Consider the following 18,318-nt stretch of genomic DNA (forward strand, 5'->3'; position numbering starts at 1 on the left):
CGGTATACATTTGTCATCTTCCCTCTGTGTATGCATTCTGTCACTCTCTTTTTCAAAAATAAAGAAAAGAAAACACCTAGGTGAAACCCCATAAGATAATGTGGTTAAAATTTATAAAGCTGAAATCATTTAGGGGTTAATATTAAGAACTAGATATATATTCTATCGTTAATATAGGGAAAAAACGGCTAGGTAAGCCCGTAACGCGATGTAGTTAATATTTAAAAATCTGAAATCATCTAGTGGTTAATATTAAGAGCTACATGATTACATTGGCCAGTCATGGTATGTGATAACTTTTAATTGCAATTTTCTTTCTGTATGAGCAGTGTTGTTCATACAACCTTTCGCGCTGGTACCTTGTAGATAACTGTTTTTAGTTATGATCTAATTCAAGGCCCTGGTTTACTAGATGAATTCTTTCCTCTAAATATTGAAGTCGGTGTTGCATTAGTGCAATCCGTGGGTGGTAGATGAAGTTGATGGTGTGCAGCCTCATTCATTGCCCATTTTTTCGCAGTTCATTCTTTTCTCTGAAAGCTTCTCCCTCCCAAATTGATGCACCTTCACCCATTTTTAGCACAACTTATAATCTCATTTCAGGCCAAAAGTTTGCAGGTTTAATCCGAACTTGCAGCAGACTAGGAGGACGAAGAGGAGCACCAGGAGGACGAAGAGAAGCATTGAGGTCCATGGCGTCTGATTCATCTGCAACCTCCAAGCCTTTGGGAGTTCTCTTTGTTTGCCTTGGTGAGTACCATCCATCCAATGATTCAACAAGTTCGTTCGGTATAACGATAGTGATGCTGCCTTCATCAACTGGGCTCTCAAATTGGCTGATATTGGTTTTGTTTTTTTTATTGTTAAGTAACATCTTTGAAAAAACAAAAACTAAAAAACACATTATTTTAATCCAGTGGCTGCAATTGGAATATGTGCTTTTTCAGAGAGCATCTTAACCTGATATGAATTTGGAATCTGTGCTTTATCATTTAAATGCATAACAGAAAATTCAATAGCTAGATATATACAGACTCAGATTTCTAGAACAATATTGACTGCATATTAAAATATGCATACAAATCCCTAAATACCTAGAAATAAATGAAGGGATTGCAAATTCTACGATTTCTATACATTCCATATTATCCTTTGTCCATCAAGAAAAATTAACAAACCAAGAAAACAGATGAAATTCAGAATACAGAGAACAAAAAATTGAATCTGATTTAATGCTGAGGCATATGTCACTGGCAACCCAACTGAAATATAGCAACCCAATTATGAAAGAGTTTGACTAATTGCATAATATTAAGTATTAACATTACTTGTATTAGTATTATTTTGCTTGGTAATGAGTGCAACCAAAAATATACAGTTGCTAATTTCCACTTTCTTTTCTTTGCTATTTGAATTTGCTTAGTAATGAGTGCAACCAAAAATATAAAGTTACAAGTTTCCACTGGTTGAGAGACCTGTAAATCATAATGGTGTACAAGAATGGAAAAAAATAAGTGGATTTGTGATTTTTCTTATTAGAGTACTAGGATTTTTTTGGGAAGAATGAGTAACTTTAAAATATTTGCTGTCAAGATTATATTAGATAAAGTTAGTTTATAAAAATATTATAAGGGATTAGTTAAAACATATTTTTAGAGATTTAAACTTACATATTTGTGGCTTTTTATTAGAATAATGAGAATATTTTGGAGATTTAATAATTTTGAAATATTGGCTGTGAAGATTACACCAGATAAAGCTATTTTATAAATGTCACGAATGACCAGTGACAACATGTTCTTAGAGACTTAAACTTATCTAAGTAAAGAAATGAATTATTTACCAAACCACTTAAACTATAATTCTTTAATGAATTTATAACTATTTTATAATAAACAATAAATTCTATTTTAATATCAATTACATTTTTATATAAATTATAAATTTCATGTATCTATCAAACCTGAAAAAAGTTACAGTTAACTCTTTTCTAACTTTTTTCCATACCCTTTGAATACAAAGAGAGAATCTAGAACCTGCATAAGTTCAAAGTAATTAAACTGTTCAAATACTATGAAACAAAATAAAGTGACCTTAGGATTGTAACTGAGCTGTATTGCTCCATGATTTTCATTCTAATCTGTTTGAAAAGGCAACTAAATACATTTTCCATCAAGGTGTTCTCAAAATAATTTGCATGTTTCATGTTTCTGTTATGGTTCTTATTACTTCCGTTTCTTCCACAGAAGGAAGTGACAAGAAGTCCACAAAATGTTTGAAACGTTTAGTATTCATTAGGCTCATAAATAGAAAGGAAACCAGAAAATCTGCAATAAAAACCATAAATGAAGAATGCTGCACTTTGAACCAACCATAAATGAAGAATGCTGCACTTTGAATCATAAAGAAAAGGTACCAAATATTTGTAGACACTTGAAAGAGAAAAGGGCAGGGTTAACCTTGGGAAAAGTTGACATCATAGGCATTTAAATTATCAGCTACTTAATCTCATGAAAGAAAAATAAATGTGTGCGAAAAGTAAGATGATGTGTTTAAATAATGGAATAATGTAATTTTACAATCCATTTTTATTTTTACGCTGTAAGGCGTTCCCTCGGAGAAAGACATCCCTAAAATGTGACGTGTGCGATCCTGAGCCATTGATTCTGTGTGTTAGATGATTGGGGTGTTTTCTGCCATTCGTTTAATCTGTTTTTTTCATAGAAAAATGGTTATTTTCCCATGGTAATGGGCCATGAAAGGTCAGGCCTAGCCTGCTGGATGAGACTCTTCGCAGAGACTGCCTGCTGGCGATGAGACTCTTCTGCTGGCGATGAGACTCTTCGCTTCTTCGTAGCTTCTATATTCTTAAAAACCCTGACCCAATTTCTCATCTATGTTTCTATTAGAACAAATCATAATAAACTGGCACTGGAGATTTCTACAGTCAAACAATCCACTCAATGATTGCAGAGAGCAAATTTTAGTAATGCCTGAATACCAGCAAACGTCTGGTTAGGACATAGAAATTTTCTTCTACCCTTTTGAGCGTGCATTTCAAGAAGAAACATGATGTGAGGGGCTGCATCCTCCGACTGAGGTGCCGGGTCTAAGGGATAACTATTCTGTTAAAATCCTCTGAGATCTGCACCTAGCCTCATTCCTTGGTGCCATATGGATGAGGTAACCCATAGTGAGAAAGCTTGGGGGACAGCTTAACACTTCGCCAACCTCACTAATGAATCAATATCCCCTTAGGCTATTAATGCTATGGGTGTGACCTCTCAAGCCAGGGTGGGTGCCTGATAATCAAAGAGTTAAGTTTGAGCTGAAAGCCGTGGAACTCAAACATGAAAAAAATGACTGCAATATATACCTCTATCTCTTACAACCATCTAATTTACGCTTAACCTATAAGAATGTACTATAGCAATGCCAACTACTACTTATAATGTTATGCCAACTACTACTTATAACGTTTCCATCATTTGCAGAGAAAAGACTCAACAAAGTCTACTTAATTTGCATACCATTTACCATTGTATAAACCAGAATAAAGCAAGGGCAACCTATGCTCTCTAGGGCTGCACAGCACGAGGAGAAAGAAAAGCAACAACCAAAGCAACATATAGAAAATCCATAAACCTTGAATTGTGTTAAAAAGCATGATTCAAGAACCATATCTTTCAACGATAACGATAGTGATGCTGTCTTCATCAACTGGGCTCTCAAATTGGCTGATATTGGTTTTGTTTTTTTATTGTAAAGTAACATCTTTGAAAAAACAAAAACTAAAAAACACATTATTTTAATCCAGTGGCTGCAATTGGAATATGTGCTTTTTCAGAGAGCATCTTAACCTGATCTGAATTTGGAATCTGTGCTTTATTGTTTAAATGCATAACAGAAAATTCAATAGCTAGATATATACAGACTCAGATTTCTAGAACAATATTGACTGCATATTAAAATATGCATACAAATCCCTAAATACCTAGAAATAAATGAAGGGATTGCAAATTCTACGATTTCTATACATTCCATATAATCCTTTGTCCATCAAGAAAAATTAACAAACCAAGAAAACAGATGAAATTCAGAATACAGAGAACAAAAAATTGAATCTGATTTAATGCTGAGGCATATGTCACTGGCAACCCAACTGAAATATAGCAACCCAATTATGAAAGAGTTTGACTAATTGCATAATATTAAGTATTAACATTGCTTGTATTAGTATTCATTTTGCTTGGTAATGAGTGCAACCAAAAATATACAGTTGCTAATTTCCACTTTCTTTTCTTTGCTATTTGAAATTGCTTAGTAATGAGTGCAACCAAAAATATAAAGTTACAAGTTTCCACTGGTTGAGAGACCTGTAAATCATTATGGTGTACAAGAATGGAAAAAAATAAGTGGATTTGTGATTTTTCTTATTAGAGTACTGGGATTTTTTTTGGGAAGAATTAATAACTTTAAAATATTTGCTGTCAAGATTACATTAGATAAAGTTAGTTTATAAAAATGTTATAAGGGATTAGTTACAACATATTTTTAGAGATTTAAACTTACATATTTGTGGCTTTTTATTAGAATAATGAGAATATTTTGGAGATTTAATAATTTTGAAATATTGGCTGTGAAGATTAAACCAGATAAAGCTATTTTATAAATGTCACAAATGACCAGTGACAACATGTTATTAGAGACTTAAACTTATCTAAGTAAAGAAATGAATTATTTACCAAACCACTTAAACTATAATTCTTTAATGAATTTATAACTATTTTATAATAAACAATAAATTCTATTTTAATATCAATTACATTTTTATATAAATTATAAATTTCATGTATCTATCAAACCTGAAAAAAGTTACAGTTAACTCTTTTCTAACTTTTTTCCATACCCTTTGAATACAAAGAGAGAATCTAGAACCTGCATAAGTTCAAAGTAATTAAACTGTTCAAATACTATGAAACAAAATAAAGTGACCTTAGGATTGTAACTGAGCTGTATTGCTCCATGATTTTCATTCTAATCTGTTTGAAAATGCGACTAAATACATTTTCCATCAAGGTGTTCTCAAAATAATTTGCATGTTTCATGTTTCTGTTATGGTTCTTATTGCTTCCGTTTCTTCCACAGAAGGAAGTGACAAGAAGTCCACAAAATGTTTGAAACGTTTAGTATTCATTAGGCTCATAAATAGAAAGGAAACCAGAAAATCTGCAATAAAAACCATAAATGAAGAATGATGCACTTTGAACCAACCATAAATGAAGAATGCTGCACTTTGAATCATAAAGAAAAGGTACCAAATATTTGTAGACACTTGAAAGAGAAAAGGGCAGGGTTAACCTTGGGAAAAGTTGACATCATAGGCATTTAAATTATCAGCTACTTAATCTCATGAAAGAAAAATAAATGTGTGCGAAAAGTAAGCCGATGTGTTTAAATATTGGAATAATGTAATTTTACAATCCATTTTTATTTTTACGGCGTAAGGCGTTCCCTTGGAGAAAGACATCCCTAAAATGTGACGTGTGTGATCCTGAGCCATTGATTCTGTGTGTTAGATGATTGGGGTGTTTTCTGCCGTTCGTTTAATCTGTTTTTTTCATAGAAAAATGGTTTTTTTCCCATGGTAATGGGCCATGAAAGGCCAGGCCTGGCCTGCTGGATGAGACTCTTCGCAGAGACTGCCTGCTGGCGATGAGACTCTTCACAGAGACTCTTCGTGTCTTTCTTCCCTCCATGCGTAGCCTTGTGCTGTTATATCAATATTTGTACTTTATAGGAATACTCTCGCTCCAAGAACTGCGTGGATTTATCAATCCGTGGGTGGCAGATGAAGTTGATGGTGTGCAGCCTCATTCATTGCCCATTCTTTCGCAGTTCATTCTTTTCTCTGAAAGCTTCTCCCTCCCAAATTGTTGCACCTTCACCCATTTTTAGCACAACTTATCATCTCATTTCAGGCCAAAAGTTTGCAGGTTTAATCCGAACTTGCAGCAGACCAGGAGGACGAAGAGGAGCACCAGGAGGACGAAGAGAAGCATTGAGGTCCATGGCGTCTGATTCATCTGCAACCTCCAAGCCTTTTGGAGTTCTCTTTGTTTGCCTTGGTGAGTACCGTCCATCCAATGATTCAACGAGTTCGTTCGGTATCGGTCATTGTTCGCGATGATGCTTCCATAGTGTCTACCATTATTGTCAGCCATTCAATTGTAGAAGATTATAGTATATTGTACACTATAGATCCAAAGCCTGAAGCCAATCACAATTCTTTGTATCATGCCTGACTTGAGCGAACTAAATTTTTGTAGTTCTATTCAATTCAACTAAAGGAGCTAGGTTCTTCGTAGCTTCTATATTCTTAAAAACCCTGACCCAATTTCTCATCTATGTTTCTATTAGAACAAATCATAATAAACTGGCACTGGAGATTTTTACAGTCATACAATCCACCCAATGATTGCAGAGAGCAAATTTTAGTAATGCCTGAATACCAGCAAACGTCTGGTTAGGACATAGAAATTTTCTTCTACCCTTTTGAGCGTTTCAAGAAGAAACATGATGTGAGGGGCTGCATCCTCCGACTGAGGTGCGGGGTCTAAGGGATAACTATTCTGTTAAAATCCTCTGAGATCTGCACCTAGCCTCATTCCTTGGTGCCATATGGATGGGGTAGCCCACAGTGAGAAAGCTTGGGGGACAGCTTAACACTTCGCCAACCTCACTAGTGAATCAATATCCCCTTAGGCTATTAATGCTATGGGTGTGACCTCTCAAGCCAAGGTGGGTGCCTGATAATCAAAGAGTTAAGTTCGAGCTGAAAGTCGTGGAACTCAAACATGAAAAAAATGACTGCAATATATACCTCTAATTTAAGGATTATTAAAACTTAGGATGTACAGTTTCCTGAACATTCGATGAGATTTAGTACACGGTTACTACAGAAATATATGGAATTCACCAATTAGGCTAAACTGGTCTAATGCAGGGTAACAACCAACGTTATGGAACTGCAACAAAATTAAGATAGCTCATTGGGCTACTTTTGTACAAAATGATACTACTACGATAGACTACATATTTATCATCGTTTGCCCATAATTGGACAACCATCTCTCTGACGAGTTTCAAACTAGCCTAAGGTGCCCGCAAGGGGATTCTGTCATCCTTGCCTTGCTATTGTGAAGCTTACAGAATTAGTGGATATCACTGAACAACTTTACAACCTGTTAAGCTAGTTACCAAGTACCAACTGTCAAAAATACAAAAGGACATAGACACTAAAGGTTGTGCACTATCCTTGTGTGCCTCGTTGTCTAAATTCTATTGAAGTTCCGCAACGCAGAGACCCGCATGGCTATCCCTTGTCCTATCATTGTTAGATCCCTGATACATCATCAGAGTGTTTTAGCAGCTGCTTTTAAATATATATATATATATATATAAGAATCAACAACTAAGCCAGGTACAGGTTTGAATTCGCATGATATGGAGTCAATTGTGACTACTACGACTAAACTTTTAGGCGAATCTATGCACGCTCCCACACACTGTACACAAGTTAATTAAGGATTTTGGACCACAAACTTTACATAAGACTTTATAGGACATCCACCGCCGATTGAGCTGCCCAGGGACTATTAGTGGTGTTAGCTTTATCAAACAACAATGCTTAGATTTATTTTGGAACTCATAGGTAGAATAGCTTTGATTGCCACAATAGGCACACTGCTTATCATGCCCATTGCCATTCCATCTATGACATGTTTTTGGTTTATCCAAGAGCTTTCAGTTTGCGGTTCTCTACACATTTTCAGATTCTCAAAGTCCCATCAAGGTAAGTAATAGTCATACAGACAATAACTCTACGATAATATATTTTTAACAACCTTAAATATTTATACCGAGCACAGAAATACCATTAAATATTTTCATTGCTGTTTAAGGATCAACTGTTGACAAAATCCTGGCAGTTTTTACGATAAAACCAGATCTGAATAAAATTGCTAGAGAAATTAGTATGGAGTCTAGGGGCTAAATGCCAACTCTTGATTGGGTGGAAGCTGCGGGGCAGCTGGGGTTGTTAGTTAGGGTACAACTTTGCCATGATGACACAAGATAAAGAAATGGTACATTAATGGGGAACTGGGTCCTCATTAATAAGGAGGGCCTAATTACTATATATAAGAGATTATCATAGCCATTCTCACACAGTTGTGTATGATTTTTCAATATTTTGGTTATTAAGAGATATTTTCCTATTTATAAGAGATGTAGATGTGTCTCATCATTATTATACTTTTGAGCCACCCTGCCTTTCTATATTTGGTGTATTTAGTATTTTAGTATTTCTCTAGTTATTTGTGGTAACTCAGAGCATTACATCAAGGTCCAGCCTTAGATGTGGAAGAGAGAGGAAGGGAAATCTCACCTTAGAAAGGCCTTAGCTTTGTCTCAACTATTTTGCCCATCATACAACCCCTAAAAGCAGATGCTTTAATGATCAATCTTAATGGACTAGGGCTTATCCTTTAACAAATAAGCCCTTCTGCTTCTAAGGAAGAAGGGCCATTGAAACAAGGGTCCGACTCTTGACATGATCACTTTGTTTGCTACTTCCAGTTGCCTGAACTTTCTAAGTTCAATGGTCAATTTACTGCTTCCATAAGGTCTCTCCATAGTATGTATTTTCTAGATTATTTTTGTGTGTTTTTGGTTGTCAGTTTCATGTCAAAACAGAGCCGGTCACCAAGGAGTGTGGCTTATTATGCTCTCTGCACTCAATGTTTGTGTCTTTAGTCATTAAATCTAGTTGAAACATTTTAGTGGAATCCAGGGCAAAGGATTTGGTTTCCATCTTTCTGTTTTTAGTGTTGAGTGATGCATTTCAGTTTCATTTAAATACGTGAGCCCGCTTCATGTTTACATAAGTTGTTGAGTTTATAATGATACACATTTTTTAATATTTAATCATGAGTTTAACTTGCCAGTGGAAAATGGAACAAAAAGAACAATCACATGAGATAATATCCACTATAAACTTCTTCATAAAAACATTGTAGAATAATTACCAATTCATGGTAACTAAATATTTCATGTAGAGTTATGCATTACTTCAGTCCTTTACAAAGCAGAAATCCTAGTAACTAGTTACCGTTAATATCTCAATGGTCATGATTGCTTTTTCAGGGCCGTGATGCATATCAGTGTCAAGAAGGATAATGATTATTAGCTGTGGAAAAATTATTATCTGATTTGTCAAGGATAATGATTTGTTATTGGCTCCTATTGTTGCAATTGGGAATGATAAAAGCATTGCAAGTTTAGATATCTTAAGTAGTTGAAAAAATATTTGCTAATCTCTCCAGGAAAATAATCTCTTTTTATTCTTGTTCTTGGAAGGCAACATTTGTCGGAGTCCCACTGCAGAAGCTGTATTTCGTGATGCTGTGTAGAAAAGGGGATTGACATCAGCATTCAAAATTGACTCTGTTGGAACTATTGACTACCATGAGGTAGGTTCTAGCTTATCATGGGTCAAGGCTAATTGAATCGGTATTTTTGTCTATTATAATGCAATAAATAGGTATCACATATTAATATGTTGAAACTATTTGAAGGGCGGTCCTGCAGATCCCAAGATGAAGAATGCAGCCAAGAAACGTGGAATAGAGATAACTTCTATATCAAGGTCTATATCACCTACAGACTTTAAATAGTTTGATCTAATACTTGCAACGGACAAACAGAACAAAGGTAAATAAAAAGCATAAATGGCATATAAAACTCTTTCAGTTTCATTTACTAAGTTGTTCCAAACAGAATCTAATAAGCCAATACTATTGTTAAATTCAGCAAAATGTACATTAAAGTTTGTCTATGTTATTGTTAACATATGCTTCTAATTAGTTTCTAAGTTGTGTGCAAAAATAAATTAATAACATGGGATGGATATATTTTGTAGTTGACATATTGACAATTCTCCTTCAGTGCCCCAACGCACAAGGCCTTTATTGCATTTTCCAGGTAATTGGTTACATTTGGTATTCTTTATCGTTTCCCTGTGATACGCATACCATGGAGGAAGCCATTTTTATAGTCAGATGGAGAAAGTGGGGGGAGAAAAATAGCTGTGAGATATCAAATGGACAATTAATGTGCCAATGGCTTGCAACCTTGGAGCTCTGAAAAGATTCCTACAACAGTGGTATGAGAACTCAACTTTGCTCAATTATAGTGAAGTTTTAGTGTGATAGCATCTGAGATTTGTTTTGAGGTTGGTTCTCTCTTTAACTAATTTTTTATTTTGTGTGTTGTTGGCATTACAGATGTGCCTGATACTGCACTGATATTGAGAAAGCACACCCTTCCAATGAAGCTATTTTCTTGCATGTTATTCAATGAATTAGAAATCTTCAATCATCAAGATCAGTTGCCATTTGCATATGTAAGAGACATGATGACACCCAAAGTGAGGATTCACATGTTCGAATCAACCATTTTTAATACAATAACAAATGAATATGGACACTCTTACAAAGTCAATCGAAGAATTTTCAAAGAGCCTCCTTTGGACCTGCAAATTTCTTTAGGTTATGAATCCAGCGCCTGCAAATCGTATCTGGACAGAATGTGGGCTGCATATTCCGTTTGATTGTATTAATTCATTTCAAATTTGATTGGATGCTAAGATTATAGCTTGCAAAAGCTATCAATTTTTTAAAATGTGAAGGGTCATGAAAGAGCAGAATATGGGAGGATCCATAACTGCAAATTTAACCAATACATGATGTTGATGGATGCCATGGGTGTTAATTTTGTGCTATATTGGATTAGATGACTGATTTACTTCTCAATAATTGAAGTCATTTTTACTGCCTCTGCCAACATGAGATGATAGAGACTGTGCACCTATATCTAATATGTGTATTGCATTTAATGGAGTTGATAGGACTGAATTGTTTTCCATTGTAAATTCCAGTGGTGATTCTGGTTATACCAGGAATGAAGGAAAATAGAATGAAACGTGCTCTTCTGGACAACTGGTATCCAAACTCGGTGTATGCCATGAAAACATTTTTAACTCAAACGGAAACAAAGAATTTTTCCAGGTGGCTCTTCATTGTCAACACAATCCTGAACTGAAATTTGGTACAAGTTGTATAGGCTTGCATGTGCGCCATCGTGACAGAGTTTTTATTGAAGGAGGTGCAATGTGGGGACAGATGTTGATTTGAGATGGTACAAATATATGAGTCTCTTTTGTGTTGGACTACATGGATGGTGGAACCCTTGCGTAGGTTCTTCAAACCCATAAGAAAATCCCAGAACACTATTTGGCTGAGGTTGCCAGGCAGGTGCTCAAGGGATTGCATTACCTGCACCAGAACAAAATTGTTCACCATGATATAAAGCCCTCCAATTTACTGATCAATAAGAGAAGTCAAGATTCCCGATTTCGGTGTCAGAACTGTGTTGGCTCACACTTTGCCCTAGTGCAATTCCTTTGTGGGCACTTGTGCTTATATGAGTCCTGAAAGGTTCAATCATGATGGGTATTAATTTACAATTTCTATTGTCTTCTGCAATGCAGTTGCTCGAATACCCTTCAGATTATGAAGCGGAGAAGTATTTTCTTAGGAAAGCTACAGCCATGGAAAATCGATCTTGCCACTTATATTCTGAGTTTTCAGGTAATTACAGATCCTCGTATTTAACAATTTGAGAGATCTATCAAGAAACATTACCATATGGCCTGCATGTCTGTTAAAGCAATCAGGCTAAAACTATGTTTCATTGTTGTTGGCAGTCTCGGCTATTGTTCATCAGATTCAGAAAGAAGAGTTATTTGGTAAATCTCGGCTACAGTACATGAAAGGACCTGAAAACCCCTATTCAGCAGGTCCAGTGACCTTTGGTGGAACTCTGGATGTGAAGGAAAGAAAAAGGTACTTCAATTATTCTGAAGGGACTGATTTGCCTTGTGGTTTTGCCAATTACCGTACCCGAGGGTTCCTTGTCTCTGAAGAAGACAGGAAGGTCATGGAATAGTGCAAGGGGGGTGTGGTAATTTCAACTATATTTGGAGCCTAAGAAAGATTTAAAAACCCAAGTATGTTAGGAAGATTACAACAAAACATTTGTTTCTTCGTGTTTATGGACAATGTAACTCTCACACTTCTTTCTAGATACTAGATCAAGCCCAATGAGTCTCATAGAATTGGAATTTGGCACATTGTTTTGGTCAGGGAGTTGCCATATAAGGAATCTGTAATGAATGGCCTCATTCCCAAGTATCTTTCCCACAGGCTCTTCCCAAACTGTGTTTAAAACATTTGGATGGATGCCAAGCTACAACTTGTTCTTGATCCTTTGTTAATTTTGGAAAATCTCCTTGTAACTCACAATGTTGATATTGTTGTCTCAAAGCATCCTTACAATACTCATAACATGGAGGAAGCCGTTTTTACAGTCATATGGAGAAAGTGGAGCAAAGAAGCTGTGAGGTATCAAATGGATAGTTACTGTGCCGATGGCTTGCAACCTTGGAGCTCTGAAAATCTTCCCTCATGCAGTGGTATGAGAACTCAGCTTTGCTCAATTATGGTGAAGTTTTAGTGTGATAGCATCTGAGATTTGTTTTGAGGTTGGTTCTCTCTGTAACTAATTTTTTTATTTTGTGTGTTGTTGTTGGCATTACAGATGTGGCTGACACTGCACTGATATTGAGAAAGCACACCCTTCCAATGAATCTATTGTTATTCAATGAATTAGAAATCTTTTATCGTCGGGATCAGTTGCCATTTGCATATGTAAGAGACATGATGACCCCAAAGTGAGGATTCACATGTTCGAATCAGCCATTTTTAATACAATAACAAATGAATATCAACACTCTTACAAAGTCAATCGAAGCATTTTCAAAGAGCCTCCTTTGGACCTGCAAATTTCTTTGGTTTATGAATCCAGAGCCTGCAAATCGTATTTGGACAGAATGTGGGCTACATATTCTGTTTGATTGTATTAATTCATTTCAAATTTGATTGGCTGCTAATATTACAACTTCCAGAAGCTATCAATTTTTTAAACTGTGAAGGGTCATGAAATAGCAAGAAATAGCAAAATATGGGAGGATCCATACCTGCAAATTTAACGAATCCATGATGTTGATGGATGGCATGAGTGTTAATTTTGAGCTGGATTGGATTAGATGACTGATTTACTTCTCAATAATTGAAATCATTTTTACTGCTTCTGCCAACATGAGATGATAGAGACTATGCACCTATATCTAATATGTGTATTGCATTTAATGGCATTGATAGAGACTGAATTGTTTTTCCATGTGAATTCCAATGGTGATTCTGGTTATACCGGAAATGGAGGAAAATACATTGAAACGTGCTCTTCTGGACAACTGGTATCCAAACTGGTGTACGCCATGAAAACAGTTTAACAAGTTCAAAAAAATTTTCTAGGTTGCTCTTTGTTGTCAACGCAATCTTAAATTGAAATTTGGTACAAGTTGTATAGGCTTGCATGTGCACCATCGTGATAGAGTTTTTATTAAAGGAGGTGCGACGTGGGGACAAATGTCCCCAGATGTTGATTGTTACATTTCTGCATCTTTTTTAGATTTGCCTATCCCTATGTCACCATTGCTCTTCAATTTATGCACATTTCTGCATCTTATTTAGATTTGCATATTCCTATGTCACTATTGCTCCTCAATTTATGCACATTTCTGCATCTTATTTAGATTTTCCTATTCCTATGTCGCCATTGCTCCTCAATTTATGCCTTACGGCGTTTCCTTTGCAACATTTGGTGCAAATGCTAGTTTATCTATTTCAATTTAAAAAAAACCACAAATCAACCACTAATACTCACAACTACTCTTACTCACAACTACTCTGGAATATATTTACATTTACATGTTAAGGAAATCAATATGCAACTATAAAATTAAATAAATAAAACCAATCACTTCATGATCATGATTGTTTTTGGAATAACATTGATTTTTAGAGTCAATTATATCTTTTGAAGTTGTTATTTCCCTGAAATAACATGTGTACATCCTACTCAAAAATCATCAAACTAAATCATCATATAGATAATTTTATGTACACCAATGACTTGTAATTAATATACACACAATTTATTTACTACGTTTGACAACATCTACAGTGAGCATACATTATAAAAGAAATATAAAAAATTCAATACACATTAACGATGAATGGAATGCAATAGTTTTTTGGGTGATGCTTAATAAAACGAATAAACGTTTTTTTCCCGCTAAACTAGTGTAAATTCGAATATTGTTTTTTTTAATCGAAAAATCATAAATATTCTTAAAAAAAAAAAAAAAAACTATATTTCAAAACTGATAATTAGATTGAAGGAAAACTATATTTAAAAATTTGGTTGTCAATCGCAATGACACATTACTGAAGCGCGAGCAAGACTGGAATTAAAAGTGATGGCACCAAAGTTAGGGTTAGACCATCTATTTCCAAGTGAAGAGTAGACGACTGGAAAAAGTGCCCATTTATCTGAGAAGCATGAATTAAGTGTTCAGCGTTCTCCGAGAGGAGCCAAGCCATCCTGATGACTCATCCAATCAAATTCACCAATAAGATTATATTCACCTTTCGCATGTCATTGCCGCGGCCCCTTTATCAATCTTTTAAGCTGCCAGGTGTACCATCCGTACGCACTCAGCGCGTAACGCGGTTTCTGTCTCTCTATATATGCTGCGACTCACCTTACAGTCTCATCGTCATCCGAAGCAGAGAGATTTAGTTGCGATAGTGTAGAAAGATCTTCATGCGTCCTGAATTTGAACCCTCTCGCCATAACAATACCTCCTCGTTTTAACGAATTCGAGCTTTGCAAACACGTCTTGAGTTAGACTCCCGAATACCCCAGCAACAACCCGACATGACTAAACCCTCGCAAAACCAGAACCGCCGCAACAGACGCGAAAACCGCTCACGGAAGTCACGGCAGTTCAAGGGAATCCGAATGAGAAAATGGGGGACATGGGTGTCGGAAATTCGAATGCCCCATTCTACTCGCAGAATTTGGCTAGGCTCCTATGACACGCCGGAAATGGCTGCCCGCGCCTACGATTTTGCCGTGTATTGTCTCAGGGGATCGAAAGGCAAGTTCAATTTTCCCCACTCCCTGCCGGAAATCTCCTGCGCTTCATCTCTATCACCGCCACAAATTCAAGCTGCCGCCGCCAAGTACGCCGCAGGAGAATTCCCGCTTCCTTCTGAAGACGCGGAGTTCTCAATTTCCCATACGGAGGTGGAATGTAGGAATGACGGCCAAGAGATGTCAGCATTTTGGGACTCTGTTCCGGAAGAGATGGATAATGGCGAGTCTCTAACTTCAGAGGATTTTCCACCATTGGATGTGCCTATGGATGATTTTGAGGTTCTGTTCCCGATGATGGAAAACTGGGGCAGTGGGGCTTTCTAATTTTTTTATTTTTGGTGAAGATTCCGCCCTGAAATTCGAGTTAAGTTTTATACTTATTTAAGAAATTGATGAGATTAGTGAATTGTTTTTTTCAGAGAAGAGATTAGTGAATTGTTGCTGTGAAATGGCTCATCTTTGGGAGCAAACATACCATAAAACATTGAATCTCGCCAAATTTTGAAGGGATGATCCGTGTTTTACGTCTGGATCAGATCTTTGAGTTTGGCCAAATTTTAAGGGATGAGCAGAGTTCTCAGTTTTAGCAAAATTTTAAGGGATAATCAGAGTTTTGAGTTTAAGTTTGATGCATGTTGGAATTTTATGGCGAAGATTTGGATCAGAGTTCTGGGTTTGGCAAAGTTTTAAGGTTTTTATGCAGGTTGGAATTTTATGACGAAGCTTTGGATCAGAGCTCTGAGTTGGGCCAAATTTTAAGGAATGATCAAAGCTCTCAATTTTAGCAAAATTATAAGGGATGATCAGATTTTTAAGTTTTAAGTTTTATCAATGTTGGAATTTTATGACGAAGATTTGGATCAGAGCTCTGAGTTTGGCCAAATTTTAAGGAATGACCAGAGTTTACAATTCTAGCAAAATTTTAAGGGATTATCTGAGCTTTGAGTTTTATGCAGGTTGGAATCTTGTGACGAAGATTTGGATCAGAGCTCTGAGTTTGGCCCAATTTTAAGGACGATCAGAGTTCTCAATTTTAGTACAATTTTAGGGGATGATCAGAGTTTCGAGTTTTAAGTTGTATGCCGGTTGGAATCTTATGAGGAAGCTTTGGATCAGATCTCTGAGTTTGGCCAAATTTTAAGGATTGATCTTTAGTTATAGCAAAATTTTAAGGGATCATCAGAGTTTTGAGTTTTACGTTTCATGCATGTTGGAATTTTATGACAGATTTGGATCAGAGCTCTGAGTTTGGCCAAATTTTAAGGATGATAAGAGTTCTCCATTTTAGCAAAATTTTAAGGGATGATCAGAGTTTTAAGTTTTTATGCACGGTGGAATTTTATCACTTAGGTTTTGTCCCTAGTTATTTTACAAACAAAACAAAAAATTTAGAAAATAAAAATAAAGACAACAAAAACAAAAGGTTCAAAAAATAAAAATAAAATATCGACAAATTTCTTAACATTTCCTTATGCATGGACAATAATTAATATTTCCATGCCCTTCGAGCAGCAATTCTAATATCTGGATCATTGTAATAATGATTCACATTTAAAAATGTTTGCTTTCCGGCGAGCAATAATAACTCATGTTTAACAATTTTCAATTCAGTATTAGATATACTCACATTTAGGAAATTTTATTTTTCCTTTTACAAGTATTAGATATGGTGAATTATATGAATTAGCTATTGTTTTAAAAGTTATAAGATATGGTGAATTATATGAATTACCTATTGTTTTAAAAGTTATAAGGATACTCTAAAAGAAAATAAAATTTGGGATGATCATCTCTTTCAGAATAGAAAAAAATAAACGAGTAAATTTTAGAATTTAAAATCAGTTATTTAATTAAAAAAAAAAAAACTTTTAATAACACAAGTAATCTTAATTTTTTATTTATAAAATACAAATAATTAACATAGTCAATCTTGTTAACCCTCTTCAACCATTAATGTACATTAACATTAACATCAATGCAACATTGACACTAACATTAATGTAACATCATCCATGGCCAACCACACTTGACAAATATTTTTTCCCTAGGAAAAAATCGTAATTTTATTCATATATTGATAAAATTACATTTTGTAGATGCCAAGGCATATGCAAATGGCTGAACCTGCAATGACAGGCAGCGAAAAGAAAAAACAATAACACTGGTAGCAAGAGTAACTATTCCTGTAAAAACATGAAACAACAGAGTAACAGTAAAAAAAGAAAATTGTATGTTCCAGCTGGCCTATTCTTTTCTCCCCTTCTTCTTTTCCACCCGACGCCATCCTCCTGAGTCAGCATTGGGTGTAATGATAGCTAGCTGGTTTCCCATTGTGTTCATTTGTGGTTCTTTGTCTGATTTTGAGCCCTCTGAGCTGTGGGTTCTCTTTATGCCACTTACTTCCAATTGTAATTCCTGATGCAGATCTGTGATGATCGGCCCCGCATGAGTGGAAGGGGTATTTGCTGCCTGTGTTTGTTTCTGTCCCGCTTGAGTGGCTGGTTCCATCAGGTTCTCTGTGGGTTCCTCATTTATGTCCTCTTCTTCTATTGGATCTGTGTTCTGCCAGCCTTTGGGCTTTTTAGGTTGTTTCTTAGTTTTCCTGGGGTCCTTTCGGGCTAATGGGCAGTTATTTTGAAGGTGCCCTGTCTGCAAACAAGTCCTGCATCGGAATGCTGTGTTTTCATAATCAAGCTGCTGGATCCATTGAGTATTATTAAAGTTCAGCGTGATGTGGTCTGGTAGTCCATCACTCAAATCCACTTCTACACATATTCTGGCAAATGTGAAGATTCCCCTGATAGCTCTTTCATCATCCATTTTTAGGAATTTCCCTAGTGAATTCCCAATGGCGAATAATACTTTGTGATGCCAGAAATGGAGTGGGAGTCCATGTAGTCTCACCCATACAGGCATTTTTGAGACTATCATTGTTGTAGCATCGAATTCCGAGAACCAGGGGGTGATGAAGAGGCCGGCACTGCCCCAGAACCAAGGGCCCTGATTGATTATGCTGTCTCTTTCCTGTTCTGAATTAACTCTAACTATGAAAAACCCCTTAGGGCAGAGGTAAATTTCACAGTTGGGTGACCAAGATGAGTAGATCCATTGATGCAGGGCATCTGATTTAGG

At 35.9% G+C, this 18,318-nt stretch overlaps 1 protein-coding gene across 1 annotated transcript; it reads left to right on the forward strand.

The window, feature by feature from the left end:
• Positions 1–14,815: 14,815 nt before the first annotated feature.
• On the forward strand, positions 14,816–16,352 carry LOC149176467 (ethylene-responsive transcription factor ERF039-like). Its single transcript, XM_089423119.1, has one exon. The coding sequence runs from the start codon at positions 14,965–14,967 to the stop codon at positions 15,508–15,510; it is 546 nt and encodes a 181-aa protein (XP_089279245.1). The 5' UTR covers positions 14,816–14,964; the 3' UTR covers positions 15,511–16,352.
• Positions 16,353–18,318: the final 1,966 nt, after the last annotated feature.

The sequence above is a fragment of the Pinus tabuliformis genome, chromosome 4_1 (assembly GCF_031772625.1).
Source record: "Pinus tabuliformis cultivar Carrire ecotype Pingquan chromosome 4_1, CPIR1, whole genome shotgun sequence".
Classification (NCBI taxonomy): domain Eukaryota; kingdom Viridiplantae; phylum Streptophyta; class Pinopsida; order Pinales; family Pinaceae; genus Pinus; species Pinus tabuliformis.

Bases quoted from the DNA above. Each gene is read 5' to 3' on its own strand.
- LOC149176467 (XM_089423119.1), top strand. From the start codon at position 14,965: ATGACTAAACCCTCGCAAAACCAGAACCGCCGCAACAGACGCGAAAAC.